Genomic DNA, 21,751 nt, shown 5'->3' on the forward strand with positions numbered 1-21,751 from the left:
GAAGTCCAATGTTTCCGAGTATTTACATTTTACACGTATTGTAATTTCTAATGAAAAAGTGGTAACGAATTAAACAGATGAACTCAGAAAAATTTTTAAACTGATGTGGTAAGGGTTATTTGTCACTCACAATTGCCGCATCAATTTAAAAATTTTTTAAAATTCATTTGTTTTGCTCCGCTAGTGCTCCTCCTCTCGAGAAATAATGTACTTTTTTTTTCTTCTTTTCTTCCACTAAACGCGTTCGACGATTAATTTCTTAATGCAAAGCTACGCGTCTTGACCCACATGCAGTAGGGCACCAGCATGTGACCCACTCACACCCAAGTCCCACCTTTTTTCTTTTCTTTTCTTTTCTTTTCTCTTGCCAAAGCTTGACCGAATCAAAGGCACACAAATTATATATATATATATATATAAATTTCTTATTAGTTTCCACTATCAACTTCTTTAAACCACTTTGAGCTTATAACAAAATCTGTGAAATATTTTGATATCGAACTAGTGACCAACTGATTAAATGAATAGAAAATTAGGAAAACTAAAAATAGATCCTCTAGTCAATAATGACTGATCCGAGGAAGGAGGAATGTGGTTTAATGAGTTCTTAGCGTTGCATGTAGTAAGAAGACAAGTGATTCATGTTTAGTAGTGTTTGATAATTCCCGTTAAATTAAATTGATTAGATTTTAGTTAACATATGTGACCAAAATTCGACAAGCGACATTTAAAAATAATAACTTTTTACACGACCTAACCACTCAACTCAAAATTAAAGGAGTAGCTCAATAGACTATAAATTATACTTCATGAAGTAAAAGTCACTATATAAATCTTCATTTCTCCCTCTCTTCTCTTGTGTGGACGTATAAAAACAAAAAAATAAAATAACATATTAGAATTTTGAGATTTAATACATTTAAATAAATTAGAATTAATTTATATAAGTTTATCCCTGTGCCTCGACCAACTCAAATTTCGGGTGCTAAACAAGTACATGGACAGAGTCGACAGACCGAGCAAAGAATAGGCAGATTCCGAATCATCATCGCACCCGATGGAATCACACGAACTCTTAGTCTTAGATTCCCGGCAAAGGTAACCGCAGCCTGTCAGGACGGGAACCATAATGCTTCTTCAGCAGCAGAAAACAGAGCAGTGGACTAGTCTCCCGTTTGAACACATTCTCTAGTGGGTTCTCTGGCTTCAGTGCAGATTTCACCTGTTTCTTCACAGAGACGACAACCTCAGGATTTGGAAAGATGAGCTTGATCGGAAAAAGACAGGCTCATCTCAACAACGTGACAATGCTTTCTCGCCGCAAAGGAAACCTCAATTCTCCGAATGACTTCTGAAGAACCAAATCCTCATACATCGATCCAACGGTCAAAAAATTCGTTTTCTCGGAGATTCAGTTCCTCAAATCTGAAAAGGGTTTGTGTTTTCTCTTATTGGGTTTCTCAATGGACCATCCCACGGTTCAGAGATTACCCAGCGAGTCGTCGGAGCTGAATCTTACTCCGACGAGGTCCGACGAGGAGCTAGCCCGTTTGCGCAACACCGAGCGCCTTGTCAACCCGAACCACGGCCGAGCGCCGTCAAGGATCTTATCCGACAGGTTCATCCCGTCCAGGACGGGTTCGAACTTCGCTCTCTTCCACCTCAGTCCAGAGCGTCCCGAGGACAGTGTCTATTCCAGGCGACTTCGCCGTGCGCTTTTCCCACCGGCCACGCCCGAGAACGGAAGCGATTCGATGAACCCACCAAACCGCAATATCTTCCGGTATCAGACCGTGACTCGCCGGCCCTTGCACTCCGTTTCTCTACCGGAGTCTTACGATGACGATGCCGAGGTTAATCATTTCCCGCTAAACGCTTCCCGGAAGATTCCAAAGTCTCCTTATAAGGTATATCGTTGATTTAATTTGGTTATCTGTGTTTAATTGGTATGGGATTTGTGGGACTTATGTAGATAATATTGGTGATTTTGGTAGATTTTGGATGCGCCGGGATTGCAAGAGGATTTTCATCTCAATCTAGTGGATTGGTCCAAGCATAACGTGTTGGCGGTTGGTTTGGGAAATTGTGTCTACTTGTGGAATGCAAATAGTGACGGGGTGAGTTTTTCTTTTTTTCTTTTTTCTATATATATATATATATATATATGAGTACACATTCTCCCAAACTAGTACTCCACCATAAGTGTATTTACCTCTACAAAAGAAAAAATTTACAGGACGGTTGCGCAGCCCCCCTTAACATAAGAGAGAGGCCACACAGCCTAGCCTAGGTTAGATTAGGGTGACCCCTCTATGGCTCTATCTTATATTAGGGTTGTATGCAGCCACCCCTAAAAACACAGCACATATGGGGTGTTTATGTGGCCACTCCTTTGTGCGAGGTTTTTTTTGTTAACCGGAGTTACCAAAATGGGGCATTTTCATGCAAAACAAGTGCAAAAATGGTTCAAACGCATGTGCTAGTCACATTTGACATTTTCCATCCAAACTAACTGTCAAATTTGACATAGTAACTTAAAATATTTTGGTACTTTATAAGTTCGAATTGTTGTGAGTCAGTATTTTTGAGGTATAAAGTGCAATTGGGGTAGTTGTTTTAGGAGGTTAAAACATAATTTACCCTTCTGTTTTTTATTGCACCATTTCATGATTGTGTTCCTATTTATGGCATTGTTTGATGCTTCTTGGCATGCTACACGCAGGTAACCAAGTTATGTGACTTGGGAATTCATGACACTGTCTGTTCGGTAGGGTGGTCTCGGCACGGTACACGTCTTGCTGTTGGAACTAACAATGGAAAAGTGCAGGTTAGAGGCAGTGTACATAATAAGAACTTATTGTTTTCAATTTTGGGATATGTTTCTTATTTAACTAAACAAGGGGTAATACTTTTTTCAACTGGGAAGATAGACTAAAGTAGGATTTATCATGAAACTATGATGAAGAATGTAATCATCAATTCTTATAATTGAAGGTTTTTTAATTAGTGAACTTGAAATCCTTCAAAAATTGCAGATGCAATTGTTGATTATTTAGGATTCACTTAGATCATTGATGAAAAGCTACATTAATTAGAACTTGCAAGAGTAAGTGGGAGCCTTGAGTGATCTCCTTTAAGTTGATTCATTGGTACAGCATTGCCATCATGAGCAGCAACCAGCCCTTAATTAGCGGCTTCTTATGCCTGCTCTTCTTCTGTGATTCTGGAAAGTGAGGAAACTAAAGCAGTCATCTTCTTCTTGATTTGTTTTTCTGTTTCATAAAGTGTGATTTGTTCTCACCATCACTGTTCAATTTAAATTCTTCCTATCTTCTTGTGTTATTCTTAAATGTTTGGCATAAAATGTGCTACCTGCCATATTTAGCTGATGTGTTCAAAAACCTTCTATGTAGATTTGGGATGCATCTTGCTGTAAGAAGGTAAGAACTATGAAGGGTCATCGGTTACGTGTTGGGGCCTTAGCCTGGAGTTCAACTCTTTTGTCTTCTGGTAGCCGGGACAAGAGTATTTTCCAACGAGATATTCGTGCTCAACACGATTATGTTAGTGAACTCTGTGGACACAACTCAGAGGTCAGATTCTTTAACATCTTGTTCAGCTTAATTTGACTTCTGGTGAATCAAGATTTGTATTTTCCATTGTCCTTTTTTTTTCTTTTTTTTTTTCTTTTTTCTACTCGGCATCTTTACACCATCTTTAGTGTTCATGAATGCTAAAATTGCTAAATAGATATCTGTTGCTTTTTCCATTTTAATCATCGTCTTCGGTTCATGGACTTTTTTTTATCTCTATTTAATATTCTTTTGTCTCGGTTCATGGAATTTTCCGAGCTTGAAGGTCAATTGATTGTGTTTTAGGTTTGTGGACTGAAGTGGTCTTATGATAATCGTCAATTAGCATCTGGCGGCAATGATAATAGAGTATGTGATGACATTTCTTTCTTTCTTTCTTTCTTTTTATTTTTTTGGTCTGATTGTTTGCATTTCACAGGTATTTTGTTCATTCTTTCTGCATTATTGACTGACAGTTCATCTCACATGCGTGTAGCTTTTTGTTTGGAATCAAAATTCAACTCATCCAATGCTTAGGTACTCTGAGCATAACGCGGCAGTAAAAGCTATTGCATGGTCTCCCCATGTTCATGGACTTCTTGCATCTGGGGGAGGAACTGCAGACAAATGTATTCGTTTCTGGAATACAACCACAACCACAAACTCACACTTGAGCTTGAGCTGCATTGACACTGGAAGTTCGGTAATCTGCTTCTCATTTTTTGTTTCTGCCATATTGACTTCCTTTTTAATTGGATCAATAGGTGAATCTTTTCTTTTAGTTGTCTTTTCACTTCTTGTCCCAAGGATAAAGAATAGAAAGATGAGGTTCTTCTTTTTCTGTTTTTCTGATCTCTTGATCCCTCAGAGAAGGGGTGTAATTTAGATGTTTGTGAAATTAATATATATATATATATATAAATTCTTTCACATGATGCTGAAACTAAGTGGTACCATGAAACATTTTACTACTTTCAAGGATATTAATCTACACAATAGCGATCTCCTTTTCTGCATTTGCTAGCAGTTAATGTATGTATGTCTAAGTTTCTTTTGATAATATCAAATGATGCCTCTAATAGATGATAAAGGCAAACTAGTTTGTGCTGTGGGAGTTGATCCATTCAAACTATTTTCTGCTTGATAGTTGTAGTAGATTGAAAGATTCATTTTCCCTTTGGAAGGATTCTCCCCTCCACCCCTTCACTCTCTATCTGCTTTTTTGAGATATACTGATCTCCTCTGCACATATGTTAGGTATGCAATCTTGTGTGGTCCAAGAATGTCAATGAACTTGTCAGCACCCATGGATCCCCTCAAAACGAGATAATAGTTTGGAGGTATCCTGCCATGTCAAAGGTACAAAGTTCATGTGTTGTGATGCAAGTATATTTTATCAGTTTTTTTTTAAAGAAAAAAAATAAAAAATCGATTTTTGTCTCCTAATGTAGTTGGCAACGCTTAAAGGCCATACAGGTGAAGTTCTCTATCTTGCCATATCACCTGATGGACAGGTAGTTTCTCCTTCGTTCCTTCTAATGATACTAATCCTTTCATATAATAAAAAAGCCAGCTATATAAGTCAACTTCCCATATGTTTATGCTTGTTATTTTCTTAACTGTAATAATCATTGTTGTTTCAGACAATTGTCACGGGAGCTGCAAACGAAATACTTAGGTTTTGGAATGTGTTCCCTCCCTCTATATCACAGGTAAATGATTCATTAGATGAATCCAGACTTTTTGGTACTTGGTAGTTTTGATGCTGTTATATATGTCTCAAGTTTTGTCTTCCTCCACTTGGTTTGACTGCAGTTGATATATATAGATATATAACTCATGACATGAACTGATTCTCAATTCCACTAGATATCCCCTCTTGTCTATAAGATATATATATATACATAGAGAAACTAGATCAATCTAGTTGTTTCATGCTTTTTAGCTGCACTTTTTTGTACCTTTAACTCTCTGTTCTCACTTCTCAGTAAAGATAAAAGCAACTGATCATATATGAATATAATTGTTAATGCAGAGCAGGGCCACAGAGATTGTTGAACCTTTTGGAAGAACTACGATCCGTTAACTATTGCAGACAGTTTTGCTTATTGACTGCTCTCAAGTAAAATAAAAAAGAAAAATAAAAATAAAAAAGACAGCTCTCATGTGGGTCTGCTTGATCCAAGGGAAAAGAATTTGCAAAGAGCTAACAGTGCTCCTAAGATATGGAGTGATGGAACGTCTCTGTTTTCTGACAACCTGAGTATTTTGTACATTGTCTTTTACCTACAAAATACTTTGAGAAATATATTAAAAATAATGTTAAAAATTACATTATTATTTGATCCTGTGATGTAGCAGTGCTAATCAATCCTTTTTAAAAAAAAAATAAAAAAAAAAAAAAAGAAAAAATTGATTGGCCGCATGAGCAGGGTGAGATAAAAGTGTACATCTTTCTTTTCACTTCAACAGGTTTTTGTATGTAGACATGAGCTGCTAAATATTTTAAGAGGGTACTTGTTATGTATGAGAAGGAAGAATACTTTTTGTTTTTTCTGTTTTGTTTTTTTTTCCTCTTTTTTGTGTATATTATTGTATTTTCCCTTATCTCAAATGTAGAAGTTCCTTTAAGATAATGCTGATTTTAATGCCAATTATCTACCCATTCAAATGCCAGTTTATGCATCCCCTTTATCATGCCTTTTTTAAAATATAATTTAAAAAAAAAAAAAAAAAAAAGTAAATATCATTTTCTTATCAAATACATATAGTAAATATATTATAAGTCTATGAGTTAACCTACCAAAATTAAAATCTCCTTAACTTTTTAATTTTTTTTTTAAATTTACTTATCAATTGAAATGTCAATAAAATTTCTACCGTCAAAATTTTATAATCGCTGTTAGTTCCAATCAAAACATACGGTTTTGTCACATTAGCATATTAATTTTTTATTAATTTAAAAAAAAAAAAAAATCAGAGAGAGCGCGTCCACGGGTGGTTGCCGTCGAGGGTGGCGTCAACGGCCTAGCAAAGCCGTGGACTGGCTTATCAAGAAGGCCAAGTCGGCCATTGACAAGCTAGCTGAGCTACCGCCATGGCATCCAATGGGTAATTCTAGCGCTGCAGCAGCAGAACAAGAAGACCCAAATGGAGGCTCGGCAGACATGGCAATAGCAGAGCAGTCAGAGTCTTCCGGCTACAACTTTCAGCTCCACAGGCAATTAGCTGAGAACCCAGATGAGAATTCAAACTTCATTTCACCAGCTTTAGATTTTGAAGCCATCACAGATACCGTGAAATGTTTATTCCCCACAACCTCTGCAACCTCCTCTCTCAATTTCCATAGCTACCCACCTGACATAATTTCAAGAACCTCCAACCACACCCAAGATCTTGGCCTATCCTAGGTGGTTTGGGGGGCCACCCCTATGAATCAAAAACTTTCAAGATGCTAAGTAATTCTCTTGACTTCTCGATGCTTCTGGTTAAAAACAGGTATGCTGAATCCCTGTCAATATACAACCTAACCCAAACACAAAAAAAAAAAAGGCCAATTTTAGGAAAATGATTGTAGTTCCTGCAATAAGCCACTTCAGCAGTCACTAGTCTGTATATCAGAGGAAGAAGCTCACAAGTATACAACATTAATAGCAAATATTGAAAGAATGATGATGCGGAAATAATAGCGGAAGCAAGAGAGAGAATGAACACAAAGAATTTACAGGTGGCTCGGTGTTAAACACCTATGTTTACCGCTAGAAATACCCCTAAGGACTACATTGTGCTCATTAACTTTATTTGTTTACAATACAAAGGTCCATATTTATAGGCTAATGCCTAAATACAATTATAGTAATCAAATCCCCTTGATTTGATTACAATCCCAATATTTAATTATAATCAACTCATAAATAGAGAATATTTCAATATTAACCTAATTATGAAATATATGGAAAATATTATATATTTTTCATATGTTCTAATATCCCCCCTCAAACTCAAGGTGGAATATTTTGTAAGCTTAAGTTTGAAATCTGAAACAATGATGACGACGGTGGCAAAGACCGAGAACGAGTAGTAGATGGTGGAGGTTGCCGGAGGAAATAGAGGTTGGCGAGCGGCCAACGACGGCAATAGGTGGCTCGTGAATGCAGAATCAAAAGGGCCGACAACGGGCTAGGGTTGACAATGAGCCAAACTTCAAAAGGGGCCGACAACGGGCTAGGGCTGACAATGAGCCAAACTTCAAAAGGAGCCAACAACGGACCAGGGCTAACAATGAGCCAACCTTCAAAAGGGACCGACAACGGGTCAGGGCTGATAATGAGCCAAACTTCAAAAGGGACCGACAACGGGCCAAAGATGACAATGAGCCAAACTTCAAATGGTCGACAATGGGCCTGGGCTGACTAGGGCCAAAACATAAAAAGGGCCGACTTTGGCCAAAAATAAAAAGAAACTGAGCCCACTTGAGCGGTTATCAAATCGACGCACCAAATCTGACAGGAGCATGGCACACATGATGTGGTCACTCGAACTTTTTTTTTTTTTAAGAATCTCATTTTGTGCCATATAGAAATACCAAAATCAAAAACAGACCACAAATTTGAAATCAGGACGAAAAATTAAGTGGAAAACACTTGGTCAACTCTAAAAGTCAACATAAAAGTCAACAAACTTTGACAGTAGTCAACAATCAATGCAAGATTACGTGGCAGTGGTGCTGACTTGGTAGATGTGATGACACGGCACTAGGATGGCGTGTCACTATGCTGACATGGCACTAGGGCTGATGTGGCGTTAGGGCTAACGTGGCAGTCTGAAGACCCTAGCACATGTGGTGCACGCGCGGAAGGGCTGGCGGCGCCTGAGCGCAGGAATCTAACGCATGCATTTGTGAGGGCGCATGAGGGTGCATGCGGCGCTGGACAGAGGTGTTCTTGCCAGTTTTGGAGTCGTGGGAAGTAGATCTGTCTAATGGCAGCCTGATCGAAGTTAACGGACCACCGTGGCGGCCTAAGGCGGAGTGGCAGTGGCAAAACTACCGAAACTCTGGGCGGCGCGTAGGGGCTCATCAGAGATGATATGGCGGCGTTCTTGGCGGATATGGGATGACCGACTGCAGATCTATGGAATGGTCCGGCAACCTGGGTTATCGAAAAAAGGCGGCGGCGCGTGGGCAACACCACAGCAGCTTCTGGCGGCGCGTGGAGGCGCGTGCAGTTGACTATGGTGATGAGTCTTTTACAGATCAGCAGATCTGTGCCTTGCAAGCTTCATTCTGGGATTGCTTTTCCAAATTGTGCTGTACTGAAGGCGTGGAAGAGACTGAAGGTGTAGGCGGAGAGCGTGGCGGCGCTTGAACAATTAGAATAGAAAGATCGCTGGAGTGAACGCCGGAAAATGTCAAGGAAGTTGAGGGCCATAAGAAAGTGGCTTTGATGCCATGTTGAAAGAATGATGATGCGGAAATAATAGCGAAAGCAAGAGAGAGAATAAACACAAAGAACTTACGGGTGGCTTAGTGTTAAACACCTACGTTCACCACTAGGAATACCCTTAATGGTTACATTGTCCTCATTAACTTTATTTGTTTACAATACAGAGGTCTCTATTTATAGGGTAATGTCTAAATGCAATTATAATAATCAAATCCCCTTAATTTGATTACAATCCCAATAATTTAAAAAATTAGGGGAAACTTTAGAAAACCCCCCTGAAGTTCCAACCGATTTGAAATACCCCCTCTGAATTTCCAAAACTCTCATTTAAGCCTCCTGAACTTCCATTTTCTCTCACTTTGGACCCCTTTAACATTAAACTACGTCGTTTTGAATGCTTTATACCCATTTTACCCTTCCCCAAAACTACGTCGTTTTGTGTCCTAAAATTACCCAGCCTAAAACGACGTCATTTTAGGCATTAATTTTTATTTTTTTTAAAAAAGAAAAAATTTAAAATTTTTAAATTTTTTTTAAAAAAAAAAGAAAAGAAAAGAGAAAAAAAAAAAAAAAAAAAAAAAACTGGGGTGGCTTCAGCCACCCCCTTGGCCAAAATGGGGTGGCCGAACCACCCCATTTTTGGCCAAGAGGGTGGTAGAGCCACCCCCTGGCCGGTCTGGGGGTGGCCGGACCACCCCCTTGGCCATGGGGGTGGTCCGGCCACCCCCAAAAGGGCAAAAAAAAAAAAAAAAAAACGGGGGGGAGGGGTGCATATGGGGTGGCCGGACCACCCCCAAGGGGCTGGGGGTGGTTTCGGCCACCCCATACGGCCGGTATGGGGTGGCCGAAACCACCCCAGCCCCTTGGGGGTGGTCCGACCACCCCCAAAAACACCCCATCCCCTTTTTTTTTTTTTGGCTAAGGGGGTGGTTCGACCACCCCCAGATCGGCCAGGGGGTGGCTACAGCCACCCCCTTGGCCAAAAATGGGGTGGTCCGGCCACCCCATTTTGGCCAAGGGGTGGCTGAAGCCACCCCCTGTTTTTTTTTTTTTTTTTTTTTAAATTTATTTATTTATTTTTAATTTTATATATATATATATATATATATATATATATATATATATTTTACTTTTTTTAATTAAAAAAAAAAAAAAAATTATGCTTAAAACGACGTCGTTTTGGGCTGGATATGTGTTGTGATTTTAGGACACAAAACGACATAGTTTTGGGGAAGGGTAAAATGGGTATAAAACATCCAAAACGACGTAGTTTAATGTTAAAGAGGTCCAAAGTGAGAGAAAACTAAAGTTCAGGGGGTCTAAGTGAGAGCTTTGGAAATTCAGGGGGGGTTTTTCAAATCGGCTGGAACTTCAGGGGGGTTTTCTGAAATTTCCCCAAAAAATTAATATGCTAACGTGGCAAAACGATACGTTTTGATTGGGACTAACGGGGGTTAGAAAATTTGATGGTAGGAATTTTATTAGCATTTCAATTGATCTAGAGAGTAAATTTTCGTGGAAAAAAAAAATTAAAAAAAAATACTTAAGGAGATTTTAATTTTGGTGGGTTGACTCGGGGACTTATAATATATTAAGCCAATACATATTTTTCCTACTTAAAAAAAAAAAAACACACATTTTTCAATTACTATCTTTTTAGCTATTTTGTCACATGTACAATTAACTATGTTTCCGCCTATAATCAAATCAGATTTTCCGTATCACATTACTCGCAACCTGTTTCTTTTTTTTTTTACAAAAATGGGAGAGGAATTTGAACTAGTGACCTCTGCTTTATTAAGCGCGGTTTCAGCCGATTGAGCTACCTCTTGGCAACCTATTTCATATATATATATATATATATATATATATATATATAATAAAAAAAATTTATACAATTTAATGATGTATAAGTGAAAATTAATATTTGAATCATATTTGTAAACAAATAAAATTAAGCGCTAATTTTTTGTTACGAACCTAAATATTAAATCCGTAACAAGATAAATTAATTTCTTAAATTAACAAACATATAGTTTGAGAATAAAATTTTCATTGATTTTATTGACATATGACATCTACATCTTTTATAGCGTATTGCAGCTTATTCTAAGAAAATAATATTATAGAACAATGCCTAAAATAAGGAGATTGTAATAATATGCAATCATTATAATTATAGAAAATATTAGGAGAATATTAGAGAATAATATAAAGGAAAATAGAGATATTTCGGAGATCTATCAGTTAGGCAGAGAATATTGAATATCAAATCTTTTTTTTTTTTTTTTTAAATCAATGAGAATTCAATTTATTCACTTCAATGGAAAAATTTAGAGCTAAAAACTCTAAACAACAAGAGCAAAATGCTCTAGGGTAACAACATAAAAAATGGTGTTAAGGGTCACTTCTGTCCAAATCTTATCACTACTCTCCCTAATTGTGGCTTTAGCAAGGCCTTGAGCAGCCTCGCTAGCCATCCTTCTAACATGGTTGATGTCCCAACTTCGAAAAGTCTTCAGTACTTCAAGAAGGTCTCCAATAATATGCCCATACTTGCACCAAATGGAGCCCTGCGCGTTACCAGCCTCAACAACTTGCTTGGAATCTCCCTCCAAAATAATGTCCATAAACCCAAGATCCCTACAGAATTCAGTTGCTCCGAGGACTCCCATTGCTTCACCCGTGACTAGGTCTTGTATGATCTCCAAGGGTCGGCTCAGAGCTGTAGAAACAAACCCCTTTATCATCCCTGATAACCACTCCCAATCCCATTCTTCTTTGTTTTGAATCAATTGCGATGTCCTAGTTCACCTTGTATTTGCCACTGAGAGGATTACTCCATTTCTCCACCATCGCAGGTTCGAGTATTGGATCGTTAATCCCCCACTAAGTTGAGGACAGTAATATTTTCACTACCATATCATTCTAAATTTCTAATTATATAATGGACAAAAATATCCTCTAAACCCTAAACCCACACAAAATGGTTCTAAGTGTTTAAACATTTAATATGCACATTAAATATTAAAGGTCATTAATAGCAGTTTATTAACTAAGGTTAACCTTTTTTTTTTTTGTTGTTAAACATGGGACTAACGTTTTGTTTTTTCACCAAGGTTAGAATTAACGTTAAAAATTGAAGACTTAATTTCAGATTAGATAAAAAACCCAAAAAAAAAAGAAGTAAAGAGCTAACGTTGGCTTAGAAGAAGAAAAATAAATAAATCACATCTAAACAAGGTTAGAAAATTTTAGTAAACCTAAACAAGGTGAAGTTGATAAGTCATATCAGAAGCATACATTTTTCTCTATTCTCTATTCTCTGTTTCTCAAGTTCTCTGCATATACGGCTGAAAGGCTATTGCTTTAGGAGAAGAAGGGATTTTTTAGCATATGCGATCATATTAAGGTACTCTTCTTGATATTTTAACAATTGAGTCTTCGTATTTTGAATAATATTTTGATTAATTTTAATCTCTATTCAGTTATCTCTCTAACATTTTGAATTTTATATATTTTTTTTCCTTTGTTTTTACACTTCAATTTTTCTTGTTTTTTCATCACTTTTAGTTTTAATGGACTTTGACTTCCTACAACCTACTCAAATTATTCCACTTAGTCCTTTCAATGTGTCACGTGTGGTCCTTAGAATGCAACTTATATATATCAGTTTTTAACGTTAATTATAACCTTGGTGAAAAAACATAACGTTAGTCTCATGTTTAACCAAAAGAAAAGAAAAGAAAAAGAAAAAAAAAAAAAGGGGGGTTAACCTTAATTAGTAAACTGCTATTAATAACCTTTAATATTTAATGTGCATATTAAATTCTTAGACACTGGACACCATTTTATGTGGTTTGAAGGATATTTCCTCTAACCGGTTTGGAAGAAATTTATGTCCTTATATAATAGCTATATAAAAGTTAACTATATATACATATATAATCTGACAAAATTTTCAAATATTTTTGGAAAACAAAATATGTTAATGGGCTTCCAAAACTCAAATCCCAGCAAAAGTCTCAGAAGTCCGATAGTGCCAACGGTATAGCTGAGGCCCAGACCAACACGGATACATATATTATTATATATAACAATTGGTCTCAACTTTCCCGAATCAGCTAGATTTCCCGGGAAAGATAACCGCAGCCTGTCAGGAACTCAATTTTCCGACCGACTTCTGAAGAACCAAATCCTCATACATCCGGGAGTGGGAGACAACCTCAATTGTCAATCTCTCTCACACACACTCAACGGTTAAAAACTTTGTTTTGTCTGTGATTTAATTCCTCCAATCTCCCCAAATCTCAAAAGGGTTTGTTTCTGTATGGACAATCCCACGGTTCAGAGATTGCCCAGTGAGTCATCGGAGCTGAATCTTGATCCGACGAGGTCCGATGAGGAGCTAGCCCGTTCGCGCAACATAGAACGCCTGATCAATGTGAACCACCGCCGAGCGCCGTCAAGGACGATCTACTTCGACAGGTTCATCCCGTCCAGGACGGGTTCGAACTTTGCTCTCCTCCACCTCCCTCCGGAGCGACCTGAGGACAGTGTCTATTCCAGGCTACTTCGCTCTGTGCTTTTTGGTCCTGAATCTGGCGTTGTCTCACCTGCCACGCCCGAGAACAGAAGCGACTGGATGAACCCACCAAGCCGGAATATCTTCCGGTATCAGACGGAGACTCGCCGGCCCTTTCACTCCATTTGTCCACTGGAGTCTTATGATGCCGTTGCCGGGGTTAATCATTGCCCGGTAAAGGCTCCCCGGAAGATTCCAAAGTCGCCTTATAAGGTACATTCTTGGTTTAATTTGTTATCTGTGTTTAATGGTGGATTTTGTGTATTGGGATTTGTGGGGTTTATGTAGATGTTGGTGATTTCGGTAGGTTTTGGATGCACCGGCATTGCAAGACGATTTTTATCTCAATTTAGTTGACTGGTCTTCGCATAATGTATTGGCGGTGGGGTTGGGAAATTGTGTTTACTTGTGGAATGCATGCAGTAGCAAGGTGAGCTTTTTTTTTTCTTTTTTTTTTTTCTTCTGTTTCTAGAATATGTTCCTTTTAGGCAAATAATCCTGCTGCAATGTCACTAGTTTGAAATTGATGGCGTTGTTTGATAAGTCTTGGCATGCTCCACGCAGGTAACCAAGTTATGTGACTTGGGAATTGATGACAGTGTCTGTTCGGTAGGTTGGGCTCAGCGTGGTACACATCTTGCTGTTGGAACCAGCAATGGAAAAGTCCAGGTTAGAGGCAGTGTAGATAATACAAACCTATTGTTTTTAATTTTGGATGTGCTTCTTATTTAACTAAACAAGGGGTAATTTTTTTTTTTTTTTTTTTTATTATTATTTTTTTTTTATCAATTGGGAAGATAGTTTAAAGGAGTGATTGTCATGAAACTATGATGGAGAATGTAATCATCAAATTTTATAATTGAAAGTTTTTTAGTGAACTTGAAAACCATAAACAATTGCAGATGCAATTGTTGATTATGTAGGGTTCACTTAGATCATTGATGAAAAGCTTGTGAAGAGCTACATTAGAACTTGCAAGAGTAAGTGGGAGCCTTGAGTGACTCAACTCACCGGCACCAACATGGCCATCATGAGTAGCAAGGGGGCTTCTTAGGCCTGCTCTCTTCTGTGATTCTGGAAAGTGAAGAAACTAAAGCTGTCATCTTCTTCTTGATTTGTTTTTTCTGTTTCATAAAGTACAATGTATTCTTACCATTACTGTTCAAGTTAAATTCTTCCTATTATCTTGTGTTATTCATAGATGTTTGGCATAAAAGGTGCTACCTGCCATATTTAGCTCATGTGTTCAACATCCTTCTATGTAGCTTTGGGATGCATCTCACTGTAAAAAGGTAAGAACTATGGAGGGTCATCGGTTACGTGTTGGGGCTTTAGCCTGGAGTTCAACTCTTTTGTCTTCCGGTGGCCGGGACAAGAGTATTTTCCAACGAGATATGCGTGCTCAAGGAGATTTTGTTAGTAAACTGTCTGGACACAAGTCAGAGGTCAAATTCTTTAACATATTGTTCAGCTTAATCTCTTCTTTTTCTTTTTTTTTTTGGAGTTCATTCAGCATCTTTATCTTGCTTTCAGATACATCTTCTTTAGTTTTCATGAGTGTTAAAATTGCAATGTATATCTGCTGTTTTTTTCCATTTCGTTCATTGTCTTCTGTTCATGGATTTTCTCTCTTTGTATTTAATATGTTTTCCCCAGCTTAAAGGTCAACTGATTGAATTTTAGGTTTGCGGATTAAAGTGGTCTTATGATAATCGTGAATTAGCATCCGGCGGCAATGATAATAGAGTATGTGATGACATTTCTGTTTTCTTTTTTTGTTTTTCTCTGATTAATCGCATATGAGAGGTATTTGTTCAGTCTTCCTGCATTCTTGACTGACAGTTTGTCTCACATACATGTAGCTTTTTGTTTGGAATCAAAATTCAACTCAGCCCGTGTTGAGATACTCTGAGCATACAGCAGCAGTAAAAGCTATTGCATGGTCTCCCCATGTTCATGGACTTCTTGCATCTGGGGGAGGAACTGCCGACCGATGTATTCGTTTCTGGAATACAACCACAAACTCACACTTGAGCTGCATTGATACTGGAAGCCAGGTAATCTGCTTCTCAGTTTTTTTTTTCCTACCATATTGACTTCCTTTTTAATTGGGTCTGGCATACACATAGAATTGGTGAATCTTTTCTTTTAGTTGTCTTTCCACTTTCTTCTCTCAAGGATATTGAATTGATAGTTGTAGTAGATTGAAAGATTCATTTGCCCCTTTGGAGGGTTGAATAAGTGAAAGAGAGCAGGTATGCAGGTTTGATTTTAGAATTGGATGTTATAGATGATTGTTAGGGCAGTACAGGAATATTCACCTTTTGTCCATTGATTATGCCTTTCGGCCTGATCTTAGGCCCTGATTCACCCTCCGTAGACTATGCTTCCAGAGGAACCTTTAGGTTTTTAGGGCATTGGATTCTCACCTATGCATGTGCAAACTAGCATTACGAGGAGAACATCCTTGGTACTGTATTATTTTCCAGCTATACTAGTCATACAATAAGAGGGCTTAAACTAACAAACCTTGGTATTCGTTTATTTCAACTGTGCTAGATCTTTAATAAATGGTTCAACTGCTTTTATTTTCTTGAATAATTGATTTTGCTTCCAATTAATTTTCACATGATAAGATGAGGGGGGGAAAAAAAGGTGGGGGTTCACATTTTCGTCACCTAAATGTGATTAATTTTGCATCAATGCTAGTAAGGTGTTTCACTCCTCTCAGTCTATATATGTATATAGAGCCATAATGCCATATATAGTCAGTCCCCTTAAATCTTTCTTCAAGTTGCATCTGGATATATTGCACTTATTGATGAGGAACAATTAATAAGAACGACAATATAAATCAGTTCATAGAAACAATTTTATATGGAATTGAATAGATCTATCCCCCCTTCTTCCCCCTTCCCCTTTCCCAACCCCCACTTCACTCCTCTCTCTCTCTCTCTCTCTCTCTCTCTCTATTTGGGATATACTGATATCCACTGTACATATGTTAGGTATGCAATCTTGTGTGGTCGAAGAATGTCAATGAACTTGTCAGCACACATGGATACTCGCAAAACCAGATAATTGTTTGGAGGTATCCTGCCATGTCAAAGGTACAAAGTATATGTATTGTGATGCAAGTATATCTTATCAGTTTCTTTATTTTCTTTTCTTTTTTAAATTTTCGATTTTTGTCTCCTGATGTAGTTGGCAACTCTTACGGGCCATACATATCGAGTTCTCTATCTTGCCATTTCACCTGATGGACAGGTAGTTTCTCCTCTCCTCTGTTCTAATTGCTTTGGGGTCTTTGTTGGGGTCCCCCAACCCTCCTGTAGTACTTGTTTTTTTTTTATTTTTATTTTTTATTAATGCAATCTTTATTAGGAAAAAAAAGAAAAAAAGAAAAAAGAAGCTAGTAATGTTAGTTAATTTCCCATATGTTTATGCCGGTTCTCTACCTTGCCATTTCACCTGATGGACGGGCAGTTTCTCCTCTCCTTTATTCTGACTGTTCTATATCTTTGTTGGGGTCCCCCACTCCGTTCTTTTTTTCTATTTTATTAATGCAATCTAGCTAAGAAAAAAAAAAGGCCAGTTATGCAAGTTTATTTCCCACAAGTTTATGCTTGTTCTTTTCTTAACAGTAATAATCATTGTTCTTTCAGACAATTGTCACAGGAGCTGGAGACGAAACACTTAGGTTTTGGAATGTATTTCCTTCCGCTAAATCACAGGTAAATGATTTATTAGATGAATCCAAACTTTTTTGGTAGTTGGTAGTTTTCATCCTGTCATATTGGTCCGAAGTTTTGTCTTCCTCCACCTGGTTTGAGTATAGTTGATATACATATAATTCACCTTAAGAACTGATTCTCAATTCCGATAGATATCCCCTCTTGTACAGTTTTTTACAACATTAGTTCACATGACAGTGGCACACGAATAATTTTTAAGAGAAAGACATGGGTGAGTATGTTGCTTTAACTATTTTTCTTTTCCAGTGGAAAATGGCTGGTGCACCTTAGTGTGGTACCAATATGAACTAACCAAGTATTTGTATTCGACTCGCAAACAAAAGAGTGGTCATATCCCTTATTGCATCTAGTGGTTTCATGCCTTTTGCCCTGCATTTTTTGTACCTTTAACTCTATTCCTAATGGAGATAAAAGTAACTCATATATGAATGTAATTGTTAATGCAGAGTAGGGACAGCGAGATTGGAGCATCATTTTTTGGAAGAACTACAATCCGTTAACTATTGCAGGAAGGGGCGGAACTAGAATTTTAGGTTGAGGCAAAACCAAAAAAAAATTGGAGAACACGTTGAAGCTTTTGGGGGTGGGCACCGGGGGCTAAAGCCCCCTCAAGCCTCAATGTAGTTCTGCCCCTAATTGCAGGCCTTTTAACTTATTGACAGCTCTCAAATGGGTCTGCTTGACCCAAACCACACTGGGAAGAGAATTTGCGAAGACCTAACAATGCTAAGATGTGACTGGAAGCAATGGAAACATCTCTGGTTTCTTGCAACCTGAATGTTTTGTAGGTCTTTTTCCCACTTCAACAGGTTTTAGTATGTTGAGAGGGGAGCTGTTAATTGTTTTAACAGCTCCCTTGTATATTTAAGAAGGAAGAATACTAGCATGTTTTAACCATAATGGTGTAGCATGCTTTTGTAATATTTGTAAATGACTTAAATTCTTTTACATCAATGTCTCTATGAGGAGAGGAGAGTGGGTGGTTTTCTCTATTGAGCTGCAACAACTCTAGGCCTATTGTTTTGAGCCTGTTTTTTTTTTCATCAAAATCTGGGTGGTAACCATGTTGGTTCACTCAAGTCAAAGGGGAAAAAATAGCTTGTTATCTACTCATCACAGGGCTCCATGTTGTTTAGACACTTCTGACAGTGTAAACTCTCAGGTTTCTTAACTACAATATATCCAATATGGTCCTCCACAGAGCAATGTCCAAGAAAGTTATTTATTTATTTGGTAAGAAAACAAAGGAAGATTACCAAATCTGATAAGGTTGGAAGAATTTTTTTCCTACACTCCATCTTGCTGAACTTGTTCTTGAGAAAGGTGAAATATTTTTCCCATTTCAGATTCTTTACTTGATAAGCGAGGAATGTCTTAATCAAAGAAGGAAATTGACACCATCGGTATGCTGTTAGAGCTTGAAAAAACATGAAAAATCTTAATCAAAGAAAGAAATTGACATTATCATTCTATTAGAGCTTGAAAAACTGGAAAAATCACTTGGTTGGTGATTGAATATACCATTTTTCATGATTAATGAGGAAGGTCAATTTTGAGACCATTATGTCTTCTAGTCGATAGAATAACCGAGGGATTTGTTATCATCATTCATCCATAGAATAATAGAGGGATTTTGTTATCATTGGTCCATCAAGTGTGATGTTTCGACTCACTAAACGACATAGAGTATATCACCCTTATCAACCATATTGAAGCATGAGATAAAAGCATGTGAAAAGCATGGTGAATCTTTTTGTAAAAAGCAGAGATTCTGTAGGCTAGCTACAACAATAATAAACGTTGTTTTATTCAAAAGTTAAGTTAAGAACCTTTCTTTACAAAAAATAAAGACGCTTCATTGTTTGTCAGTTTATCCTCTGCTTTATTATAAAATAGCAACAAAATCTTGTAGCGGAGCATCAAGAGATTTATTAAATGTGATATGGTTGGAGTGTTTTATAAGGATCGTCATTTGAGTTTTCTTTTGCTTCAAGTCATTTTCTTTTTGTAATTGGTATTACAACCTAGCCATGATCCTTGTAAGAAGCTTGTGTATAGCCTAAATTTGTGAACTAGCATGTAAGGTGCTATTGTATATTTTAAGCAAATATATCTATATCACTTATATCCTATTTTACTAAGAATTTTATATTCTTGATTATTATTATCCTATTGATTATTATTTAAGCAAATGTTCTTACAAATTTATTAACACGTGACAACATGTGACTGAAGCAATATTGGCCACTTAAAATAGAAAACAAATTGTAATAGTCTTCAATCACGCGACAACACATGTCAAGAAATTGTAGCAGTCTTCAATCAATTGTAAGAGATTTATAATACAATTATAGGTCTAACAATGTAAAGAACACAACCATACAATTACAGCCCTCAATGGGACAGATAGCATTTTATCAATGCCGACAAAGCACAAAGGTTGCGTCCAAAAAAGGAAACTTCGAGGACCAACCCCAACCATAATATTAATTATTATGAACTGCTGGGGTTCTAAAGGAGAAGGCTTGTATTTACAATGAGCACACATTTTTCATACGCTAATACGCTATAAAACAAAGCTTAATGAATGGCAAGGAGACACGTCATCGAGTATGTTGCTGAAAGCTCTGCTGCTGCTGCTGGGCCCCAAAACTTTCTTCATTCTCATGGGGAAGCTTTGCTGGCCATTGGATCAAGCTCAATGGTGGGAAGCAACAGCTGCAGTCTTCTTGGCAGGGCTCAGGCATTTTGTCCACTTGGACCCCACCCACACCCCCACCCCCACCCCCACTGGTTGGCGCTGCAGCCTCCTTGACTGGGCCCCAGCATTCCGCCTTGTTGAATTCCGGAATGTTTGAGTGGAAGTAAACCCAAACCAGAGCCTCCTGCAGTTCAGGGTAGTTGTTGAACAAATTGACATCTCCATGAACAAAGGCCTTCAATACCTGTTCATGCAAATCCCCCATCAAAAATCTTACTTATAATTAGGGAATCATTTAAGATGTTAATATATAAGAAGTTTACCACAGGGAGTTCTTTGCAGAAGATGAAGTATCTAAGCCTAGCAAACAAATCCAAAAGAAAATGGCCCCCACTTATATGACAGTGAACATGGAGGGACATCTTTCCCTGCACTTTCTTCCACTCTGCCACCACTTCATCTCTTTGTAATCTGTTGTACCACCCTTGCAACTGAAATTAAAATTCAAAAAATTTCCCTCTTTCAGCTTCTCAAAACATACATGATAAAAGCATATAAAAGAACATACTAGCAGCAATCTTATATTTCTAGTAATCCTCTGTAATCCCCTGCTTCCCCTCTGTTTTTGTTTTTTCCCCCAAAATTTTATGTTTTTTTTTCACTTTGCCTTTTCTAGTTAGGAATAGGAACAGATCCACATCTACCTTTCCTTAAATAGCATGTTTTTGGTGTAAACAGGCACCTCTTCTCCTTGCTAAATAAGTAATCTAACACATATGGTTCCCCTTTCCTATTGATACTCAAAAAAGGATTAAAAGATCAATTTTTAGCACATGGGTCTCAGAGATCAGGATTACCTGAGTGTTGTTTATTTTCTGAGAGATGGCAAGAGTGATCTTAGAAGTAATATCACTATGTGTAAGGGTATAAGCCCTATGAAGCTTCCCAGGATGCTTCTCTTCATCCACTCCCAAAAACAGTACCTTCAGCTTTGAAGATTCAAATATAGAAGGCCCAAACAACCTTGCGACCTGATCCAATCAAACAAATAGAAACCCCTTTTTATGTCCTGGTAATAAAAAAAAAAAAAAATTAAAAAAAAAAAAAAAAAAAAAAAAAAGATTCTTACAGGAACAATAGCCAAGTTCTTCCTCTTGAGTCCTTTTCTGTACAGAAAGAGTGAAGACTGTTTTAGCTTTGATGGGAGCACAGGAGCAGCAGCCAAAGTTCCCATGTATCTCTATTAACTATTAAGAGACCTGCTTGGACTCGTTCCCTGTAGCTCCAATCTTTGCGGGCACCCAGATATGGAAACTGCGTGATATAATTTTCACAATCCCTTAAAAGTAGGACTCTGAAAATGAAATCCGTGCGTATGCTTTTGCTTTTGCTTTTGCTTTGGGCTTTTGCTTTGCTTGTTAGCTCAGCGTGGTTGAAAACTTTGCAGCTTTTGGGGGCTTCTGGAGGAAGTTCATGCGTGAGTGTCTTGCCACCCTCTCCCTTAAATTGCGGTTGCTTCGGTTTATAGATTTCCTACCCTTAATTGACTCGTGGGGGACATTTGCAGCTTCCACGTAGGTTTGTTTCCCACATGCACCGTTCTGCTATGTCTTACTCAAATTCGTAATCGTACGTGCAATAATTTCAAGAATGAAAAAAATATATATAAATTTCACTCTCACGATCACTTTCTA

General features: G+C 37.7%; 3 protein-coding genes across 5 annotated transcripts; 2 read left to right on the top strand and 1 right to left on the bottom strand.

Moving 5' to 3' along the window:
• Positions 1-990: 990 nt before the first annotated feature.
• On the top strand, positions 991-5,955 carry LOC132174789 (B-type cell cycle switch protein ccs52A). 3 transcript variants are annotated; one of them, XM_088514279.1, is made up of 10 exons: positions 991-1,907; positions 1,995-2,117; positions 2,723-2,827; positions 3,414-3,593; positions 3,879-3,941; positions 4,069-4,275; positions 4,830-4,931; positions 5,024-5,086; positions 5,216-5,284; positions 5,608-5,955. In XM_088514279.1, the coding sequence occupies exons 1-10, from the start codon at positions 1,464-1,466 to the stop codon at positions 5,656-5,658; spliced, it is 1,407 nt and encodes a 468-aa protein (XP_088370405.1). In that variant the 5' UTR covers positions 991-1,463; the 3' UTR covers positions 5,659-5,955. The 3 variants fall into 3 exon arrangements, 2 of the variants coding, with proteins under 2 accessions (XP_088370405.1, XP_088370406.1); XM_088514280.1 differs by having other exon boundaries at positions 5,613-5,955; XR_015911690.1 differs by lacking the exons at positions 5,216-5,284; positions 5,608-5,955 and having other exon boundaries at positions 4,069-4,270.
• Positions 5,956-13,129: 7,174 nt separating this feature from the next.
• Positions 13,130-18,348, top strand: LOC132175398 (B-type cell cycle switch protein ccs52A). The gene is made up of 10 exons (XM_059587342.2): positions 13,130-13,814; positions 13,909-14,031; positions 14,166-14,270; positions 14,867-15,046; positions 15,285-15,347; positions 15,464-15,658; positions 16,610-16,711; positions 16,806-16,868; positions 17,267-17,335; positions 17,803-18,348. Exons 1-10 carry the CDS (start codon positions 13,347-13,349, stop codon positions 17,854-17,856), a joined length of 1,422 nt encoding a protein of 473 aa, XP_059443325.2. The 5' UTR covers positions 13,130-13,346; the 3' UTR covers positions 17,857-18,348.
• Positions 18,349-19,654: 1,306 nt separating this feature from the next.
• LOC132175288 (protein STAY-GREEN homolog, chloroplastic) lies at positions 19,655-21,577 on the bottom strand. The gene is made up of 4 exons (XM_059587174.2): positions 21,187-21,577; positions 20,915-21,088; positions 20,381-20,548; positions 19,655-20,301 (listed from the first exon to the last, which is right to left on the bottom strand). The coding sequence occupies exons 1-4, from the start codon at positions 21,289-21,291 to the stop codon at positions 19,960-19,962; spliced, it is 789 nt and encodes a 262-aa protein (XP_059443157.2). The 5' UTR covers positions 21,292-21,577; the 3' UTR covers positions 19,655-19,959.
• Positions 21,578-21,751: the final 174 nt, after the last annotated feature.

Source organism: Corylus avellana, chromosome 3 (genome assembly GCF_965113065.1).
Source record: "Corylus avellana chromosome 3, dhCorAvel1.hap1.2, whole genome shotgun sequence".
In the NCBI taxonomy this organism is placed as follows: domain Eukaryota; kingdom Viridiplantae; phylum Streptophyta; class Magnoliopsida; order Fagales; family Betulaceae; genus Corylus; species Corylus avellana.

Excerpts from the sequence above, each read along its gene's own strand:
- LOC132174789 (XM_088514279.1), top strand. The coding sequence starts at position 1,464 with ATGGACCATCCCACGGTTCAGAGATTACCCAGCGAGTCGTCGGAGCTG. Across the intron at positions 3,942-4,068 it reads CTGGCGGCAATGATAATAGA|CTTTTTGTTTGGAATCAAAA; the intron begins GTATGTGATGAC and ends ACATGCGTGTAG. Across the intron at positions 5,087-5,215 it reads CCATATCACCTGATGGACAG|ACAATTGTCACGGGAGCTGC; the intron begins GTAGTTTCTCCT and ends TTGTTGTTTCAG.
- LOC132175398 (XM_059587342.2), top strand. The coding sequence starts at position 13,347 with ATGGACAATCCCACGGTTCAGAGATTGCCCAGTGAGTCATCGGAGCTG. Across the intron at positions 14,271-14,866 it reads CCAGCAATGGAAAAGTCCAG|CTTTGGGATGCATCTCACTG; the intron begins GTTAGAGGCAGT and ends CCTTCTATGTAG. Across the intron at positions 16,712-16,805 it reads GGTATCCTGCCATGTCAAAG|TTGGCAACTCTTACGGGCCA; the intron begins GTACAAAGTATA and ends CTCCTGATGTAG.
- LOC132175288 (XM_059587174.2), bottom strand. The coding sequence starts at position 21,291 with ATGGGAACTTTGGCTGCTGCTCCTGTGCTCCCATCAAAGCTAAAACAG. Across the intron at positions 21,089-21,186 it reads AGAACTTGGCTATTGTTCCT|GTCGCAAGGTTGTTTGGGCC; the intron begins GTAAGAATCTTT and ends TGATTGGATCAG. Across the intron at positions 20,302-20,380 it reads TCTGCAAAGAACTCCCTGTG|GTATTGAAGGCCTTTGTTCA; the intron begins GTAAACTTCTTA and ends TTGCATGAACAG.